The sequence below is a fragment of the Schistocerca cancellata genome, chromosome 1 (genome assembly GCF_023864275.1).
Source record: "Schistocerca cancellata isolate TAMUIC-IGC-003103 chromosome 1, iqSchCanc2.1, whole genome shotgun sequence".
Lineage (NCBI taxonomy): Eukaryota > Metazoa > Arthropoda > Insecta > Orthoptera > Acrididae > Schistocerca > Schistocerca cancellata.
In genome coordinates this window covers 1,041,217,334-1,041,238,521 of record NC_064626.1, presented here as the reverse complement: position 1 = coordinate 1,041,238,521, position 21,188 = coordinate 1,041,217,334, and the positions used below count along the sequence as shown (strand labels likewise).

Genomic DNA, 21,188 nt, shown 5'->3' with positions numbered 1-21,188 from the left:
TTGGGGCGTGAGCGGAAGACGGCCTAACGGTGTGCGGGACCGTAGCCCAGCTTCATGGAGACGGTTGCGAATGGTCCTCGCCGATACCCCAGGAGCAACAGTGTCCCTAATTTGCTGGGAAGTGGCGGTGCGGTCCCCTACGGCACTGCGTAGGATCCTACGGTCTTGGCGTGCATCCGTGCGTCGCTGCGGTCCGGTCCCAGGTCGACGGGCACGTGCACCTTCCGCCGACCACTGGCGACAACATCGATGTACTGTGGAGACCTCACGCCCCACGTGTTGAGCAATTCGGCGGTACGTCCACCCGGCCTCCCGCATGCCCACTATACGCCCTCGCTCAAAGTCCGTCAACTGCACATACGGTTCACGTCCACGCTGTCGCGGCATGCTACCAGTGTTAAAGACTGCGATGGAGCTCCGTATGCCACGGCAAACTGGCTGACACTGATGGCGGCGGTGCACAAATGCTGCGCAGCTAGCGCCATTCGACGGCCAACACCGCGGTTCCTGGTGTGTCCGCTGTGCCGTGCGTGTGATCATTGCTTGTACAGCCCTCTCGCAGTGTCCGGAGCAAGTATGGTGGGTCTGACACACCGGTGTCAATGTGTTCTTTTTTCCATTTCCAGGAGTGTACATATGCATATTCCTTTGCACAGAATAACCTACCATCAAATTAATCTTCTACGCTGGCAATGTGTGGCGAAACAGCGTAAATAGTTTACGCAGTTGTCGATGTTGAGGTAATGAGAGGACAGACACCTGTATGAATTGTAGAGTCATACCAAATCGCTGTGGCAATATCATTACATAAATCAAACATAACTCATTAAAAACATTACCCTACGACTCTTATAGGCGGTTACAGATATTACAACCTGTGCGTCACACTAGCACCACACGGCATTGCTACAACTTGTAGTAGTAACTGACTACACGAAATTCATTATCGTCACCAGCAGCATGCCGATTAACAACAATTGTCAAAAGCGATTGAATGAACTTTATTACCTCGAATCCTGACTTCACTTCGATGATTCTCATTTCAGTCTGGACTATATACACGGCTCCAGTTTCATAAATCATGGTTCCAAAATTCTCACATGAATTATTTATAGAACACTGAAATAATAGGACAGAAATGATGAAGCAAGCGAAGCAATAGTGACCCTACGACTTATCTTACGTGACAAACTGAACGAAGAGAAACTTAAGCTTTTGGGCTCTGACTCGACAGATATGGCTGGAATGCATTCTTCTGGAGGTAGCAGGGACAAAACACCGGGAGTGAAAGCTGTCTACAAATCGTTTGGGGGAGGAGACCAAACAGCGAGGTCATCGGTCACATCGGATTAGAGAAGGACGGAAAAGGAAGTCGGCCGTGCCCTTTGAAAGGAACCATCGCGACATTTGCCTGGAGCGATTTAGGGAAATCACGGAAAACCTAAATCAGGATGGCCAGACGCGGGATTGAACCGTCGTCCTCCCGAATGCGAGTCCAGGGTGCTAACCACTGCGCCACCTCGCTCGGTATGGATAATTGATGCTTTCATTTCACATAATTTGCTGTCAAACGTAGTTTGGTTTTAGAAGTCGTTTGACAACTAAAGTTACATTCTCTTTTTTCTGTGAAGTACTGGATGGATTAAACGATAGTTTTCGAACGCTAGGCCTCTTTTATGATTTATCATTGTGTTGATCACAAAATATTGCTCCAGTAGTTGGACCATTATGGAATAAGGGGAGTGATTCACAATTAGTTCACCTCTTTCTTTAAGAACAGACAGCAAAAGGTCTTCTCCATAGTATTGAGAGTGGCCATGATGTGTTTTCTTATGGCACTATCTTGATAGTAAGGGATGTTGTGTTCAACGATGGCACTGTTTCAAATAGCTCAGTTCAAGACATAAGCTCATAGCTTCTAGAAAATAAACTAACGCTAAGCCACTGTAAGACTCAGATTTTACAGTTTCTAATAACATTTCAACACAACGTGGTGGTTTAATTACACAGAATGGGCGTATGATTAGTGAGACTGAACAGTTCAAATTTCTAGGTGTTCAGATAGATAGTAAACTGTCGTGGAAAACCCAAGCTCAGGATCTTGTTCAAAGACTTAATGCTGCCACTTGTGCTATTAGAACAGTACTTAAACTAAGTGATAGTTCGACACGATAGTTCGACACGATAGTTCGACACGAAAATTAATCTACTTTGCTTATTTTCATTCGCTTATGACGTATGGTATCATATTTTAGCCTAACTCTTCTCAAATGATATTTTTGTTCAGAAACATACGCTTCGGGCAATAAGTGGTGTAAGTTCTTGGACCTCTTGTCGAACCCTTTTCATTAGTCTGGGTATTCTGACATTGGCTTCTCATATATACACTCCTGGAAATGGAAAAAAGAACACATTGACACCGGTGTGTCAGACCCACCATACTTGCTCCGGACACTGCGAGAGGGCTGTACAAGCAATGATCACACGCACGGCACAGCGGACACACCAGGAACCGCGGTGTTGGCCGTCGAATGGCGCTAGCTGCGCAGCATTTGTGCACCGCCGCCATCAGTGTCAGCCAGTTTGCCGTGGCATACGGAGCTCCATCGCAGTCTTTAACACTGGTAGCATGCCGCGACAGCGTGGACGTGAACCGTATGTGCAGTTGACGGACTTTGAGCGAGGGCGTATAGTGGGCATGCGGGAGGCCGGGTGGACGTACCGCCGAATTGCTCAACACGTGGGGCGTGAGGTCTCCACAGTACATCGATGTTGTCGCCAGTGGTCGGCGGAAGGTGCACGTGCCCGTCGACCTGGGACCGGACCGCAGCGACGCACGGATGCACGCCAAGACCGTAGGATCCTACGCAGTGCCGTAGGGGACCGCACCGCCACTTCCCAGCAAATTAGGGACACTGTTGCTCCTGGGGTATCGGCGAGGACCATTCGCAACCGTCTCCATGAAGCTGGGCTACGGTCCCGCACACCGTTAGGCCGTCTTCCGCTCACGCCCCAACATCGTGCAGCCCGCCTCCAGTGGTGTCGCGACTTGGTGCCAATGATGGTCGTATGCGTGTTTGGCGCCGTGCAGGTGAGCGCCACAATCAGGACTGCATACGACCGAGACACACAGGGCCAACACCCGGCATCATGGTGTGGGGAGCGATCTCCTACACTGGCCGTACACCACTGGTGATCGTCGAGGGGACACTGAATAGTGCACGGTACATCCAAACCGTCATCGAACCCATCGTTCTACCATTCCTAGACCGGCATGGGAACTTGCTGTTCCAACAGGACAATGCACGTCCGCATGTATCCCGTGCCACCCAACGTGCTCTAGAAGGTGTAAGTCAACTACCCTGGCCAGCAAGATCTCCGGATCTGTCCCCCATTGAGCATGTTTGGGACTGGATGAAGCGTCGTCTCACGCGGTCTGCACGTCCAGCACGAGCGCTGGTCCAACTGAGGCGCCAGGTGGAAATGGCATGGCAAGCCGTTCCACAGGACTACATCCAGCATCTCTACGATCGTCTCCATGGGAGAATAGCAGCCTGAATTGCTGCGAAAGGTGGATATACACTGTACTAGTGCCGACATTGTGCATGCTCTGTTGCCTGTGTCTATGTGCCTGTGGTTCTGTCAGTGTGATCATGTGATGTATCTGACCCCAGGAATGTGTCAATAAAGTTTCCTCTTCCTGGGACAATGAATTCACGGTGTTCTTATTTCAATTTCCAGGAGTGTATTTCACGTCGCAAAACACGCTGTGAGCATAGTGGATATGTATTGACACACCTATAGTTAGTCAGTTAGTTGGTACATACATCACATTCACGATAAACGCAATGATGTGTAACGTGTCAACAGAACAAACGTAGAACACACACACACACACACACACACACACACACACACACACACACACACACACACAAACACACATATATAATATGAAAAAATATGTATGAGTACATACTGGCCATTTGTAGGGTTTTCCGCAAAAATGACTAATTATTTTTAATCAAGAATTCCCCCATGGTATAGATGAAGTCATTAAGAAGAAACATCTTTAACCCATATTTGAAAGCACCTCTGATATCTTTCACACATTTATTTCGATATAATAGAGATTTATAGTACTCTTTTCTCTGTCAGAGTTAGATTCGCTACAAGGAACTGCAGACAATTTTGCTATTTAGTTTTGTATTGGCGAAAATCTGTATTAGCCTTAAGTAGCAATGGATTGTTGAAAATAAACTTTATGAGTAAATGTAGTCTAAAATTGTGCTAAATATTCCTAGCTCCTTGAAGGGGCGCTTTCATGTTGTGTGTGTCTGAACCCCAACAAATGATTCCAATTACTTTATTTTGTGCAATGGATACGTTTTGCCGAAGGGAGGTGCTGCACGTGAACAATTATCCCATTACACATCAGAGAATGAAGAAAATATGAAATATGTGAGCTTACCGACTTTATCCAGAAAGCTGGTAATTATTCACGTGACAAAAGTAGCCGAATCTAAAAGTTCTAAGAGGTCTACTATATGATTTTTCCAGTTTTAGTTATCATCAATATCCACATCTAAAAACTTATAACTTTTTATCCTGTTTCTTGTTTCTTGTTGATGTGCTAGTTTAACAGGAGGTGAGATATTTTTGACAATACGAAACTGGATGTGAGATTTTTCTTCCAGAGTTTAAGGCTAGCTCATTTGCTTAAAACCAGCCGATAGCTTTCACAAAAACACGATTTACTATTTTCACGTTGATGTTTCTTTGCTTAACTTCACAAAAGTGCTTCTACCACCTCCAAACAGGACAATTTCGGCTTCCTCATTTAAATAAACTGGCAGCTCATTAACATAAAGCAAGAACAGTAAAGGGCCAATGGTCGAAAGCTGTTAGACCCCACAAATTTTTGTATTTCTCCCCATGCAGATGAAGTGGCGTATCTACTTGTATTGCGTGAACAGCCGAGGGTAACTTTCTGCGTTTTTCTTAAATGGTAACTAATCCAGGCATGTCATTACCTATGTATTCTATAAAAATGTAACTTCTCTAATAGAATGTTTTGATTGAAACTATGAAATGCCTTCGATAAGTGTAGAAAATATTTTATCATTTAACGATTCCTGTATCTTCTCCATCAATGTATAAATAAATGACTCTGAATAGCGACCCTTTTGAAATACTAAACACGTGGGTGTCAACCCCAGAATACATTACCTTTTCAAAAATTTTGGAAAATGGTGTAAGGAGTGACAATGGATCGTATTTGTTGACTGTGGAGTCACACTTTTTATAGAGAGGCTTAACTATGGCACATTTCAGTTTGTCTGGGAAAAGAACGTGGAATAAGGATGAATTTGACAAGTGACTAATAATATTACATGCAGTAGAGTGACAACTTTTTAGTGTCTTATTGAAGATATTATTCATTCCATATGAACTTTTGCTTTTTAGAGTCATGACGATCGGTCATGTTTCAGATAGGGTGTCAGATGAATTTTTATTTCATTAAATGTTTTCTGTATTGCTTCTTCTGAATTAAATGCACCAGTTTTCTCTACTACTTTTTAAAAAATAATTCTAAAAAATATCTACTTCATATGAACTGTATTTTACGATGACCTTTTCTTCTTTAACAGAAGTAATATCATCTTCTATGGCTTCTTTCCCTGTCTTCCTTTTAACAGTACTCGATACTGATTTTATTGTATTGTCTGATCAAACAGTTTAAGACAAGGTGTGCTTACTCCTTGACTATTTTTAAAACCTTTCTTAATATGTCATATAAATATTTAGAACATGAAATTATTTCTGGATCGGTACTTACTCTTGTTGTGAAGTGAATTTGATACCTATGATGATCCAAGATTTCTTTAACGACTTCACGTCATTGCACTCAATTATATTTTAGGAAAATAACTTTCGAAAATGCATAAAAATCCATTAAGAAATTGAATCTGTAGCTAGCATTAAGCTTATTGACAACTTCACCTCAGTCACCATTTTTAAACTTTCTTTAAAATCTTCAGTGGTTATGTCATTAATCAGCCTCACTGTTTTCTTGAGTATCTCTGAACCGTACACAGATCTAAGTTACGTAATGTGGCTAACTGTGCATAGTGATCTGACAGTCCGTTTACCACTGGATAGCAGGTATTTCTTTATCTTCCGTTTACTATATGAATACATTATCTACAAGACTACCACTACCTGTAGCAAAGCAAGTAGGGAATTTTGTGCCTGATACAAATTTTTAATTGGCTAAACGCAATTCTAGATTACCTTTCTTACCAGAGTTCTGAAAGAAAAATACATAGGAATCACGACAAATTAATAACGTTTCTTCCTGTGTTACAGAAAGCACAAAAACCTAAAAAAATTAATGAATACTTCCCTATTACGCAGTGCAGATCAGTATAGGGTAACAAAAACAAGTATCACATTTTCCATTAGTAACTTACTAGGACTGATCTTTACAGTATTTACTTATTTCTATATTTGTGGGGTTTCCTGCCACGATTCGTCGGTGCAGGAGGAGATCTATAAATTTGTGCTGTAGTCTTCTTATGAAAACTTTTATTTGAAAAAAATTTGTATTTAGATACCTTTTTTCTGAACGGGACAAAAGCTCCTTTATCCATACTGCTTCTACATGAATAATCAGATAATCTACAACTACTTGCATTAAAATTTTGTATTCGTGTGTTTATATGGTATGCAGACAGACAAATGACGTCATTTTCTTTTCAAATAAAATGATTCTGCAAAAAAATAATTTTGTTAACCCCCTCTAATATTCTGGTGAAGCAAGTTGATTTAACCTTCCTATCTTTTAATGTAGGATGATTTGTCAATTTAATTTCTTTTAATATTGTCCGTCTGAACTCTGAATTGTCTTAAAGTTTGTGTCACACCAGACGCAAATAATTTCGGGCATTTGCCTTTGTTTGCTGGTAGATACCGTTGTTTTCTGCTAATAGCTGTGCCGACTTGTCTTTTCATGTCACATTCAGATTTACCCATCTCACTATAGCAACTGCTGAGACAACACACGTCTGAAGACGCCCCTCAGCTCATGTTTGCTCACTTAACAGCAGAGTTAACCCACGTCTGGTCATGGCGTCACAGAATTCCTACAAAAACTGCATCTGTCTGCACAATACCTCCTCCCATTTGGTCCACATCTTGTTTTTTTCGTTTTTTTGCAGCTCCCTTAACTATCAGAACCAGATCTTCCTTGTTAAAATCCCTACACATTTGTCCTAAGTTTTCTATTACCTCACTAAGACTATCACTTGATTATGTAAAAGACTAATGACATCAGAAGTTGAGTCCCATAGTGCTCAGAGCCATTTGATTATGTAAAAACTTGTGACTTGTTGCTATGCAGCTAATGTTTTGTATAGCTGTTGATGCAAACCCCTTCAATGACTGCTGTCTAGCAGTAGAACTCTTCCTCCTTTGTTTTTCCTAGCACTGTTCTGTTGCACCCTACATTCCTGCGCGTCTATATGAGACTATTACTTCTCTGATTCTGGTAGCTAGTGGAATATGTTGCTTAGTTGAATTTCGAAATTCGTTAACAAAGTTTTCTGCTGCCCGCCTTTTGCTTGTCATATTTTTCCAGCTCTCCTTCTCTTTTTCAACTTCAACTGTCGTAATTTATATTGCACCTTTCCTTACTCTACCTGAAAGACACAAATCATTGTGAAATGATAATGAAATCAAGACCCTAAGCAAGCTGTCGACACGCGTTGATATACTTCAACGGCGACAGTTGAAAATGTGTACCCCGACCGGGACTCGAACCCGGGATCGTCTGCTTACATGGCAGACCCTCTATCCATCTGAGCTACCGAGGGCACAGAGGATAGTGCGACTCCAGGGATTTATTCCTTGCACGCTACCCGTGAGACCAACATTCCCAACTTAATGTCCACACACTACAATCGTAGTGCCCCTGCCCATTACCCTCATTACCTGCGGCAGACAATCTTACCGAGTCCCGTAAGAGTTTGGGCAATGCGTGTGCAGCCGGCACAGAAGAAGAAGGTCAATGGCCGGTTAGCCTTAACTATATGAAGATGCTATCTGTTCTTTCGGACATGTCCGGAAGAACAGATACCATCTTCATAAAAATCATTGTCTCCTGGTCTCGATTTTTCTGTCTTTCTGGCATAAATAAATTTAATGGAAGAGCCTCATTGAACGCCCTTTTCTCTTACCGAGCAGTCACACCAGTGGAACAATATCAAACAATTTTCGTAAAACATAACCGATCTGTTTTATAAAACTATAGAATTAATGAAATAGAATGTCACACTTTTCATATCATTCTCGCGCGTGAAATTGGACCTAAAATTACAACTGCAAGCACTACCAGAAAAATACATTCTACATATGCATCTACATCTACACTCGGTAAGCCATCTTACAGTGTGTATCGAAGGGTGCTTTGTGGACCACTGTCGCCTCTCTCTCGTCCACTCGCGAATGGCTCGAAAAAAGAACGATTGCTGGTAAGCCTTCGTATGGGCTCCAATCTCTCTAATTTTACATGCATAGTCTTTTCTAGAGATATACGTAGGACGGCACAATACATTGGTTTACTCTTCTAGGAACATACTCGGGACTTTTGACACTCAACTAGACAGTGATACAGAAGTCTCTTTCGCAGCGTCTGCCACTGGAGTTATCTGAGCATCTCTATGACGCTTTCGCGCTCACTTTATGAACCTGTAACGAAACGCTCTGCTCTTCTTTAGAGCTTCTCTGGTTCCTCTCTCAAATCTATCTGTTACGGATCCCAGCCTGACGGGGAATAATCAGGTACTGTTAAGTTACCTCTTGTGTGCCTGGCCTACATTTTCTGAGGATATTTCAAATGAATCTCATTCTGGTATCTGCCTTATTTACCACGACGCTAACATTTACAGTAACTACAGTTATATTTATAATAGCAGGAAACGTTCAAAAGTGGCTTCTGATCTTTTATTTATATAATTATTTACGACAGCAGAGTTAACAGCGATCTCGTTGGTTCAGTGTTACCAAACTACAATAGTAGCAGTACTATACATTGTATTAGCAGGCGAGGTAAATCTATACAGACTGTCACTGGCATGTAGGTAATACATATGTCATCCTAAAGAAACGTCAAATTTGATGACCCGTTATGAGGTTTACGTTTGATATGTTTCCCTGCAATCAAAGTTTCTGCACATACGCTAATGTGGAAGCGTTTTCGTTTATTGTGCTGTAATTTCATTATACTCCTCGTAGAAAGCACATTCACTGACGACGTCCATTACTCTCCGTTAATGTTTCAGATGTGTGTGATTTCTGTCATCTGATACTGACGAATTGAAGTGACAAACCGTTGGCGCTAATAATATGCTGTTTTCAACGTTTTCATGCAGGATGGAAAAAAAATCATCTCAAACATGTGTGGTAGCAAGATGCAAATCTGTTTGTAACAGCACAGCGGACACATGTGGGGAGAGACGGATTTGTATGCGACTTTCTGAGTCAGTGATCTGATGTGTGATGTTTTATTTAAGAAGTGTAGTTGAAAGTGCAATTTATCTATGCAAATGCACAAATATCATCTGCATATTAATGTTTACCTGAAACAGTCAAAATGGCTAGTAGACACACGTGTAATCACCGCAGATTCTCCACCTCTTCTAGAATATTTTGCACCCATCTACATCTAGGTGATGATTCTGCTATTAACAATAAAGTGCGTGGCAGAGGGCTCAATGAATCATCTTCAAGCTGTGTCTCTACCGTTCCACTCTCGAACGGCGCGCGGGAAAAACGAGCATTTAAATTTTTCTGTGCGATCCCTGATTTCTCTTATTTTATCGAGATTGAAATTACATGAAAAGATTCCGTCGCAACGAAAAACGCCTTTGTTTTAATGATTACCACTCCAATTCACGAGTCATGCCTGTGACACTATCTCCCCTATTTCGGGATAATACACTCCTGGAAATGGAAAAAAGAACACATTGACACCGGTGTGTCAGACCCACCATACTTGCTCCGGACACTGCGAGAGGGCTGTACAAGCAATGATCACACGCACGGCACAGCGGACACACCAGGAACCGCGGTGTTGGCCGTCGAATGGCGCTAGCTGCGCAGCATTTGTGCACCGCCGCCGTCAGTGTCAGCCAGTTTGCCGTGGCATACGGAGCTCCATCGCAGTCTTTAACACTGGTAGCATGCCGTGACAGCGTGGACGTGAACCGTATGTGCAGTTGACGGACTTTGAGCGAGGGCGTATAGTGGGCATGCGGGAGGCCGGGTGGACGTACCGCCGAATTGCTCAACACGTGGGGCGTGAGGTCTCCACAGTACATCGATGTTGTCGCCAGTGGTCGGCGGAAGGTGCACGTGCCCGTCGACCTGGGACCGGACCGCAGCGACGCACGGATGCACGCCAAGACCGTAGGATCCTACGCAGTGCCGTAGGGGACCGCACCGCCACTTCCCAGCAAATTAGGGACACTGTTGCTCCTGGGGTATCGGCGAGGACCATTCGCAACCGTCTCCATGAAGCTGGGCTACGGTCCCGCACACCATTAGGCCGTCTTCCGCTCACGCCCCAACATCGTGCAGCCCGCCTCCAGTGGTGTCGCGACAGGCGTGAATGGAGGGACGAATGGAGACGTGTCGTCTTCAGCGATGAGAGTCGCTTCTGCCTTGGTGCCAATGATGGTCGTATGCGTGTTTGGTGCCGTGCAGGTGAGCGCCACAATCAGGACTGCATACGACCGAGGCACACAGGGCCAACACCCGGCATCGTGGTGTGGGGAGCGATCTCCTACACTGGCCGTACACCACTGGTGATCGTCGAGGGGACACTGAATAGTGCACGGTACATCCAAACCGTCATCGAACCCATCGTTCTACCATTCCTAGACCGGCAAGGGAACTTGCTGTTCCAACAGGACAATGCACGTCCGCATGTATCCCATGCCACCCAACGTGCTCTAGAAGGTGTAAGTCAACTACCCTGGCCAGCAAGATCTCCGGATCTGTCCCCCATTGAGCATATTTGGGACTGGATGAAGCGTCGTCTCACGCGGTCTGCACGTCCAGCACGAACACTGGTCCAACTGAGGCGCCAGGTGGAAATGGCATGGCAAGCCGTTCCACAGCATCTCTACGATCGTCTCCATGGGAGAATAGCAGCCTGCATTGCTGCGAAAGGTGGATATACACTGTACTAGTGCCGACATTGTGCATGCTCTGTTGCCTGTGTCTATGTGCCTGTGGTTCTGTCAGTGTGATCATGTGATGTATCTGACCCCAGGAATGTGTCAATAAAGTTTCCCCTTCCTGGGACAATGAATTCACGGTGTTCTTATTTCAATTTCCAGGAGTGTACAAAACGAGTTGACCTTCTTTGAATTTTTTTTTATGTAATCCCTCAGTCTCACCTGGTGCAGATCCCACGCCGCACAGCAATAACCCAGAATACGGCGGACAAGCGTGGTGTAAGCAGTCTCTTTAGTAGACCTGTTGTACCTTCTAAGAGCTCTGCCAGTGAATTGCAGTCTTTGGTTTGCTCTAGCCACAACATTATCAATGTGATCGTTCCAGTTTAGATTATTTGTAATTGTAATCCCTAAGTATTTAGTTGAATTTACAGACTTCAGATTTGTGTGACTTATCGCGTAACAAAATTTAGCGGATTTCTTTTAGTACTCATGTGAATAGCTTCACACTTTTCTTTATTCAGCGTCAATTGTCACTTTTCGCGCCATATAGATATCTAATCTAAATCATATTGCAATTCGTTTTAGTCATCTGATGACTTTACAAAAAAATAAATGACAGCATCATCTGCAAACAATCGAAGACGACTACTCAGATTGTCTCCTATGTCGTTAATATAGATCAGGAACAATAGACGGCCTATAACACTTCCTTGGGGAGCGCCGGATATTACTTCTGTTTTACTCGGTGACTTTCCTTCTATTACTACGAGCTGTGGTTTTTCTCCCAGGAAATTACGAATCCGTCGCACAACTGAGGCGACATCCCATAGGCACGCAGTTTGGTTAGAAGACGCTTCTGAGGAACGGCGTCGAAAGCCTTCTGGAAATATAAAAATATGGAATCAATTTGACATCTCCTATCTTCATGAGTATAAAGAGCTAGTCGTATGCCGCAAGAACGATATTTTCTGAATCCGTGCTATGTGTCAATAAATTGTTTTGTTCGAACACAGTATATGCTCCACCTGTAATTCAGCGGTTTACACCTACTTCCCTTTTTGGGTATTGGTGTGACTTGAGCAATTTTCCAGTCTTTAGGTACGGATCTTCCTGTGAGCGAGCCGTTGTGTACAGTTGCTAAATACGAAGCTATTGTATCAGCATACTCTGAAAGGAACCTCACAGGTACACAATCTAGACCGTAGGCCTTGCTTTTATTAAATGATTGAAGCTGCTTTGCTACACCGAGGGTATCTGCTTCTATGTTTCTCATCTTGGCAGTTGTTCTTGATTGGAATTCAGGTATATTTACTTCGTCTTCTTTGGTAAAGGAGTTTCGGAAAACCATGTTTAATAACTCTACTTTAGTGGCACTGTCATCAGTGACTTCACCGTTGTGATAGCGCAGTGAAGGTATTGATTGCGTCTTGCCACTGGTGTGCTTTAAGTATGATCAGAATCTCTTTGGATTTTCTGCCAGATTCCGAGCCAGAGTTTCGTTGTTGAAATTATTAAAAGCATCTCGCACTGAAGTATTCGCTATATTCCGAACTTATGCAAAACTTTTCCAGTCTTGGGGATTTTGCGTTCTTTTAAATTTGGCATGCTTTTTTCATTGCTTCTGCAACAGCGATCTGAGCCGTTTTGTGTACCATGGGGGATCAGTACCATCACTTATTAATTTATGTGGTATATATCTCTCAATTGCCGTCGATACTATCTCTCTGAAATCATTCCGCATCTTTTCTACGCTTACATGATCAGATCGGAATGAGTAAAGACTGTCTCTTAAAAAGGAGTTAACAGCATTTTTATCATCTTTTTTAGGTAGATAGACTTTGCGTTTCTTTTTGATGGCTGAGGGTGTTACGGTATTCAGCCTAGCAGCAACCGCCTTGTGGTCCCCAATCCCTGTATTTGCATGATACTCCCTATTTGTCCAGGATTATTTGTTGCTAAGAGGTCAGGTATGCTTTCGAAACCATTTACGCTTCGAATGGGCTCACGAACTAATCGTTCAAAATAATTATCTGAGAAAGTACAATTTCATATGGCGTTTTATGCCTGCCTCTGTCTTTAAACGTATAATTTTTCCTGCATGTCGAGGATAGATTGAAGTCCGAGTATAATTGTATGAGTGGGGTACCTATTTGAAATGAGACTCAAGTTTTCATTGAACTGTTCAGCAACTATATCTTCTGAGTCGTGGGGTCGGTAAAACGATCCAATTAATAGTTGAGTCAGATTGTCAAATATAACCTCTACCCGTACTATTTCGCAGGAACTATCTACTTCGATTTCACTACATGGTAAACTACTTCTGGCAGCAATAAATGCTCCACCACCAGCTGTATTTAATCTATCCTTTCTGAACACTTTTAGATCGTTTGAAAAAAAAATCGGCTTAACTTATTTCCGGCTTTAGCCAGCTCTCTGTACGTATAACTGTTTGAGCTTCAGTGCTTTCTATTAGGGCTTGCAGCTCTGTTTTTTTCCCAACATAGCTACGACAATTTACAACTACACTGCCGATCGTTTCCACAACTACCTTACTGTGTTTTACCTGCCACCTTTTAGACGGACGCCCTTTCTGTGGTTTCCTGAGACCCTCTAACCTAAAAAACCGCCCCGTCCCTTCCACACAGTCTCCGCTATCCGTGTAGCCGCTTCCTGCGTCTAGTGGACTCCTGGCCTATAAGCGGAACCCGGAAACCCACCACCCGATGGTGCAAGTCAAGGAATCTGCAGCCTACACGGTCACAGAACCGCCTGAGCCTCTAATTCAGACCCTCCACTCGGATCTGCACCAAAGAACCACAGTCGGTTCTATCGACGATGCTGCAGATGGTGAGCTCCGCCTTAATTTCGCAAGCAAGACTGGCAGTCTTTACCATTTCCGCTAGCCGTCCGAAACCAGACAGAATCTGCTCCGATCCAAAGCGACACACGTCATTGGTACCGACATGAGCCTCCACCTGCGATTGGCTGCACCCTGTACTCTTCACGGCATCCAGAAGCACCCTTTCCACACCCGGAATGACTCCCCCCGGTATGCACACGGAGTGAACCCTGTCTTCCTTCCCCTCCCTGGCAGCCATGTTATTAAGGGGCCCCATTACGCACGCGTTGATGTTCAAACCGCAAGAACCGTTCTCTAAATACCACCGAAAAATACTGTTACAGGTCACGTACACTTGGTGTAGAATCCACCACGGAGTAAGCTGCGAAGAAGATGAGGTCCAGGCAGACTCATTTGTCAAGTATCGCTATTGGATAATGATGACAGATTACACTCATACAAAAATAAACGTAACTGACAAAAAAGCTTGTCACCCCTAGGAGACATCACGCTAATTCCTCGTGATACCGTTCTTGGAAAATAAAAAACAGACACATTGACGGAACTGAATAAGACTCGCCATACTTGCACTCGACGCTACGAGAGGGCGATGCATGCGGTGATCAAACGTGCAGCGCTGCGGACACACCACGAACTGCGTTTTCGGCCGTGGAATGTTGCTAGTTGCGCAGCGGCTGGTCACCGTCAGAGCCAGTGGCAGTGAGTTTGCCGTCTGGGCGTGAGGTCTCCACAGTGTATCGATATTGTCGCCAGTGGTCAGCAGGAGATGGACATGCCCGTCGACCTCGGTCCAGACAGCGGCGACGCTAAGATGCACATCAAGACCATCGCAGTCTACGAAATGCCCTACTGGACCACACCGCCGGCCGGAGTGGCCGAGCGGTTCTAGGCGCTACAGTCTGGAACCGCGCGACCGCTACGATCGCAGGTTCAAATCCTGCCTCGGGCATGGATGTCTATGATGCCCTTAGGTTAGTTAGGTTTAAGTAGTTCTAAGTTCTAGGGGACTGATGACCTCAGTAGTTAAGTCCCATAGTGCTCAGAGCCATTTTTTTTTTTTGGACCGTACCGTCACTTCACGAGAACTTAGGGACGCCGTTGCTTCAGGGGTATCGGGGAGGACCATTCGCAAGCGTCTCCAAGTAGCAGCGATACGGTCCCACGTACCGTTAGGGCGTCTTCCACTCACGGCGCAACTCCGCTCAGCTCGCTTTGAGTGGTGTCGCGATAGGCGTTTATCGAAGGACGAATGGTCTTCAGTGATGGGAGTTGCCTCTGCCTATGCTCGTACGCGTATGTGGCGTCCTGCAGGTGAACGCCAAAATCAGGAATGGATTCGATAGACACAAAGGGCCAAAACCTGGCAAGATGGCCTTTCTCCTCTGATGATCGTCAAGGGAATATTGAACATTACATGGTGTGTTCAAACCTTCATCCAACCCGTCAGGCTACCGTTCATGGACTGGTAACGTGATGTGCTTTTCCAATAGGACAATTCACGTCCACATGTATCCTGTACCACCCAACAGGCTCTTGAACGTGCTTATCCTGGATTAAACAGTGGGGGATCCTCCAACCTGTACGTTTTGTGATGAGACGTGGCCGTCCGATAGCATACGGCCTACTTGTTATTTCACCATCCTTCAACAATTTTCCTTATGTGCTCACAGCAGTAGTACACCAACAGACGACAAGCTTCGCCGTTTCATATATTCTCGTTTGCAGTCGCAGCGCTACAACAATGTCACCTATGTAGAAACCGCTTACATCAGTGGATCTGCGCATTTGCGGTCCGTACCTTAGCTATAATGACTGCCTCTTTCGCTTACATTCTCTCCTTACTGCGTCACGTGCCCGCAACACCACCAGGAGGTGTTCAACCTCCCACTGGGCAGTGATTATAATGCCTCAGCTCATCAGTGTACACACAACTTCATTGTCATGAGTTGCACCAGGGTTGGAGGTTTACACAACCTCCAGGTACCAGTTCTGCAACATCTACAACACTCCAAAGCGATCAGTGTGGTCTTTTAAGAGCTTGCCTAATATTTTGTCCTGTTAGATTATTGGTCTGTTAACCTCCTCTGTCAACAATCGGCTCCATAAGCGAAGTCGCTAACCTACGCCTGTGTGGTGGAGCTCGATTCTGACTTAAGCTGGTTGGAATACTGGCAGCAAAGAATTTTCACTACCAGTGTTTAGCCGGCAAGGGAAGGAGAGGTAGTGACGTAAGGTTCCTGCTCACCACTCTTGCGTCAATGTCCTGGATTAAATTCCAAACCTTTCTGCAGTGTCTGAAAGTGAAGTTGATGGTGATTCGTCCGCTGGATGGGGACGTTAAGCTCGATGTCCCCCTTGGTAGTATTCCCGAGGAACAGATTATGTGGCGGTTCCATCATCCCCCTCTTCTTCATCCACAACAACAGAAACACAGCACTACACTCTACAAGCTGTCATACGAATGACACAGATACACAATTGACTCTTCATATCAGTTCGGATGGAGGCAATGGCAAACCACGTCCACTAGCGCTTCGCTTAGAACGGCGATGTAGGATTCCTGCATCTACTCCTCTGCGTACTTGTGTACTTTGACACTGATCTCTGTCTCTGTTCAGACGTCGTGAGTATTAATCAGCCTCGACAGGGTTGTTCCAACTGAATGTGGTCAGCCTATTCGCGCTTTATGGATATGTAATTGTTATAATTGCTCATCGACATGTTATGACCAGCCCTGAATGGTCCCATACAGTACGCAAACTGCGCGTGGCTTACATTCGGGTCGAGGCCTTCCGGTACGGCGGTGAGCGACTGCGACGAGCAGTCGACGCGGGCGCCGTCCGGCGGGTGGCAGCTGCACTCTGAGGGACACGAGTAGCCCTCCGCTGGGCCCACCAGAGCCAGCAGCAGCAGCAGCAGCAGCGGCGGCGCCGCGGCCACCGTCCTCTCTGCCAGGCGAGACCGCATGCTCGCCGTCACTCTGCTCCTGGAACAAAGGTGCGACACTCTCAAAATGGTATCGCCTTGAGCAAAACAATTCTCTCCTCTTATACCCAGTCATTTTTCGCTGAATTTACAGCATCATTAGTGTTTTTTAATTTTCTTTCTATTAAACAACAAAAGCAATGCCTTTAATTCCTGTACATAAACAGTGTGCTCAGAACGTATGGTCAGTATTCAGTAATATGACAGGAAAAAGCATTCGAAGCAAAGAAATTTAGTAAATAAGCATTCTTAAAATACACCTTAAGAACAGAGAGCACTTCATCTTTGGTACTGTGAAACATACCTCTTCTACTGCAAGTTCTAGCTTTCCATATTTTGAGGTATGCTAGTATGCAGCAAAACAATAAAAACTTGTCCAGTAAACACGGAATCTAAAGTGTATACCTTAAGAGCTATGAACGCCTGTTGCTCTTCGCTACTGTGAAACACATCTCTTACACTAGACAAGTGCTCGCAGCTCTTATAGCGATCAATGTGGTCTTTTAGGAGCAGTCTGCTCGCAGCTCTTATAGTATGCATTTTAGAGCTCGTGTTTACAGGACAATTCTTTCTTATTTTGGTCAACACTACCACCTCTCAAAATACGGAAAGCAAAGAAATGGGTCAAATGGCTCTGAGCACTATGGGACTTAACATCGATGGTCATCAGTCCCCTAGAACTACTTTAACCTAACTAACCTAAGGACATCACACACATCCATTCCCGAGGCAGGATTCGAAGCTGAGACCGCAGCAGCAGCGTGGTTCCGGACTGAAGCACCCAGAACCGCTCGTCGACACCGGCCGGCTTTGTGTGTGTGTGTGTGTGTGTGTGTGTGTGTGTCTGTGTGTGTGTGCGGGAGCGCGCGCGCGCTCGCGCGCGTGTGTGTATGTGTGTATATGTATGTGTGTGTGTGCGTGAGTTGGTGAGAGTGTGTGGGCATGTCTCATTCCCGCAGGAAGAAATCTTGACCAGTCTCAAACGATCAAATCTAAATGCAAAAAGCGAAAGCTCACATCAGTCCTGGACTCACAGCAGAGTTGCATGCTGTCTCTGATAAGTCAGTTGGATTCGAATAACTGGCGACCTTTCATTAAGATTTTCTACTTAACTTTGTTAACTCTCACTTTTCCTATTTATTCACAAATACAAAAGATAGATTATACTTATATCCTGACAATATTTTGATACTTCATCGCCGACCGTTGTGACCGAGCGGTTATAGGCGCTTCAGTCTGGAACCGCGCGACCGCTACGGTCGCAGGATCGAATCCTGCCTCGGGCTTGGATGTGTGTGATGTCCTTAGGTTAGTTAGGTTTAAGTAGTTCTAAGTTCTAGGGGACTGATATCCTCAGATGTTAAGTCCCATAGTTCTCAGAGCCATTTGAACCATTTGATATTTCATCACCAGGAGGCACTATGTGAACCTCTTGTGGTACAATTTTTTTTGTGGTTAGATTGGCGATGCGGTTAATTGTTTCTTTACTGTGCTAGGCAAGAGAGCAGAACTAGTAAAAGTTCGTATGGAGTTGATTGAATCTCCAATAACACACTGAAATGTTTTGACATTATAATTTGTTATTTTCTTAGTCATTAGTCCATGGTATTTTGCCAGACAGCAAGCAAGATGACGCCACAGATGTCAGTAACTACCGGCCAGTCACAATGCTTTCGTGCCCCAAAATTTTTGAGAAGGTAATTTACTCCGGGTTGTCACCCACCTAGGTGGTAATGGATGTCAAAAGAGCTGCCCTTCCGAGAAAGCCACACATAATAAAAATTTTAAATGATAAAAAACATCAGCAGTTTGGATCTACTGCGACTTATCCAAATCTTTTGATTGTGTCTGTCTTAATATTATATTAGAAAAATTAAGTTTTTGTAGAATACATGGTTCATCACACGCCTGCTTTAGTTCCCATTTAAGAAATAGGATACACAATGTCAAAGGAGGATGTTCGAGCAATACAGCCAGGATCGTTACATCGTCTTCATCGTGTGAGTCACAATGGGCATTCTGTAGGACTCCACCAAGGGCCCGTTACTGTTCTTGCTCTATGTTAATGATCTGCCATATATCTCCCCAATATATATATTGCCTCTTTATCTTTATCTTTTATCTTTATCTTTATTCTTTTATCTTTCTCCCCCTGTCTCTCTTTCTCTCCTCTTTTTTGAAGGTGCCAGTCCCACAGCACCGAAGGGAAGCCCATGCATAGATTGGTAGAAAAAGTCACAGGCTGCAAACGTCGCCAGTCGCTAAGGCGTTGTTGGAGAAAGGCGAAATATTTCAATTCATGCTTTTATTTTGCATAAAGTTTAGTTAACAAAATTTAGTATTTTATTTAGTACTTTTTCCACTTTTCCTCGCACCATTTTTTATTCATAATTGGGCTCATGTAATTGCAGTGCTTTGTTATCTGTTCTAGGTATACAATTAATTCCTCTCTTACGTACAATCATTTATAGGAATAGCAAGCCACAGTTAGTGCCAGAGTTATTCAATTACAATTATAATCAGTTGGTTACACTCCATAAGTCAATTAGTATGTTATTAACAGATGTTTGCAGGAAGCTGATATAATCACGTAGCGACTAATTATTATGATTTTTACACCCTATCAGTTGTAAGAATTCAGCTATTATAAACCAGTTCTGTTCCTATTTATCATATATGACCCATCTCTCCCTCCCACACCCCCTATTCCACTTCACCAACCCCTTCCTCCCTGTTTACCACCTATCACACCCCTGCCTTCTCCAATCTCCCCCCCCCCCCCACACACAAACACACACGTAACGTTTTGCTCACACAGTTTTTCTCATATGGTTTAGCTTCTCTCCTTCTTCCCCACGTTCCATGTATTTAAAACTAATCTGTCCCCTTCTCGCCCCTCTATTCACTCCCTCTTCGTCCCTCTAGTTTTCCCAGTTCCCACACACATTTATCTTATTACTCCATTACGATTGCAGTGTTGTACAATCAGCCTCTGGTAAGTAACTGAATTCCCTAGGTGTAGATAGTTCATTACATGTACCTATTAAATTTCATTTGGTAGGTTACAGTCGCTACTATAACTACTTGTTTGCAGTTATATTCAGCAAGATGCAGTTATTAGGTTGCAATCAGTACGCTGGTTTCAATAATTAACAGTAAGTGTCTATATCCAGATGGCTATTAATTTGCTATTTACAACGAGTAAATGTTTCAAATGGCTCTGAGCACTATGGGACTTAACTTCTAAGGTCATCAGTGCCCTAGAACTTAGAACTACTTAAACCTAACTAACCTAAGGACATCACACACATCCATGCCCGATGCAGGATTCGAACCTGCGACCGTAGCGGTCGCGCGGTTCCAGACTGTAGCGCCTTTAACCGCTTGGCCACCCCGGCCGGCCAACGAGTAAATCTGAGGTAGTATTTTGCATACTGTAACTTGGCCGTACACTGTTCTGTTAAGTTGTTGTTAGTTATATACAGTTGCATTTAAACAATAGTTAGTTCATTAACTTTTATATACAGAATTTTAGTAAGATGATCATCTGTAGTGACAGATTTTTAGACATCTACATTTACAAGTAGTGAAGTATTTTCAGTTCAAAGTGGTTACCAACCTACAGTGCCAGATAGTTAACCAGTTATTATTGCAAATACTAAACGACCTACACTCTACAGGTGCTGATTTATTTTTACTGTAGGTGTTCAGCTATATGTAAACTATGACCTATAAATAGACATTCTATTCTTAAAGTAACAGACGCTGTACTTACGTTAACTGTTCATTAGCAATTTTAGTCATTCACGGTCAGGTAGTCAAACCTATGGTACTTATTTCATACAACTTACGTTAATGTCGCTAGTTATATTTACCTCATGAAGCGTATTTAGGACTTTGTATACATTTATGAACTATTTATTCCACCCCAGCAAAAGTATACAATGATACCCACGTTTCCTTCCTCCTATAGTTAATTTTGACTCTTTGTTTTGGCTACTGACTGGCAACTGTTTCTCCATTTACTTTAGCTATTGCCTCTCAACCCTTGGTGCATCTCGCGCGCTGCATGTGCGGCCGTATTTCCTGCCACCACGCTA

At 44.0% G+C, this 21,188-nt stretch overlaps 1 protein-coding gene across 1 annotated transcript in view; it reads right to left on the bottom strand.

The window, feature by feature from the left end:
- Positions 1–21,188, bottom strand: part of LOC126124969 (insulin-like growth factor-binding protein complex acid labile subunit) — a 165,832-nt gene that overhangs the window by 104,095 nt on the left and 40,549 nt on the right. Inside the window, exon 2 of the mRNA XM_049915130.1 lies at positions 16,879–17,089. Within this exon, the coding sequence (XP_049771087.1) occupies positions 16,879–17,070 (192 nt within the window). The 5' untranslated portion in view covers positions 17,071–17,089. The remainder of the gene's footprint in view (positions 1–16,878; positions 17,090–21,188) is intronic.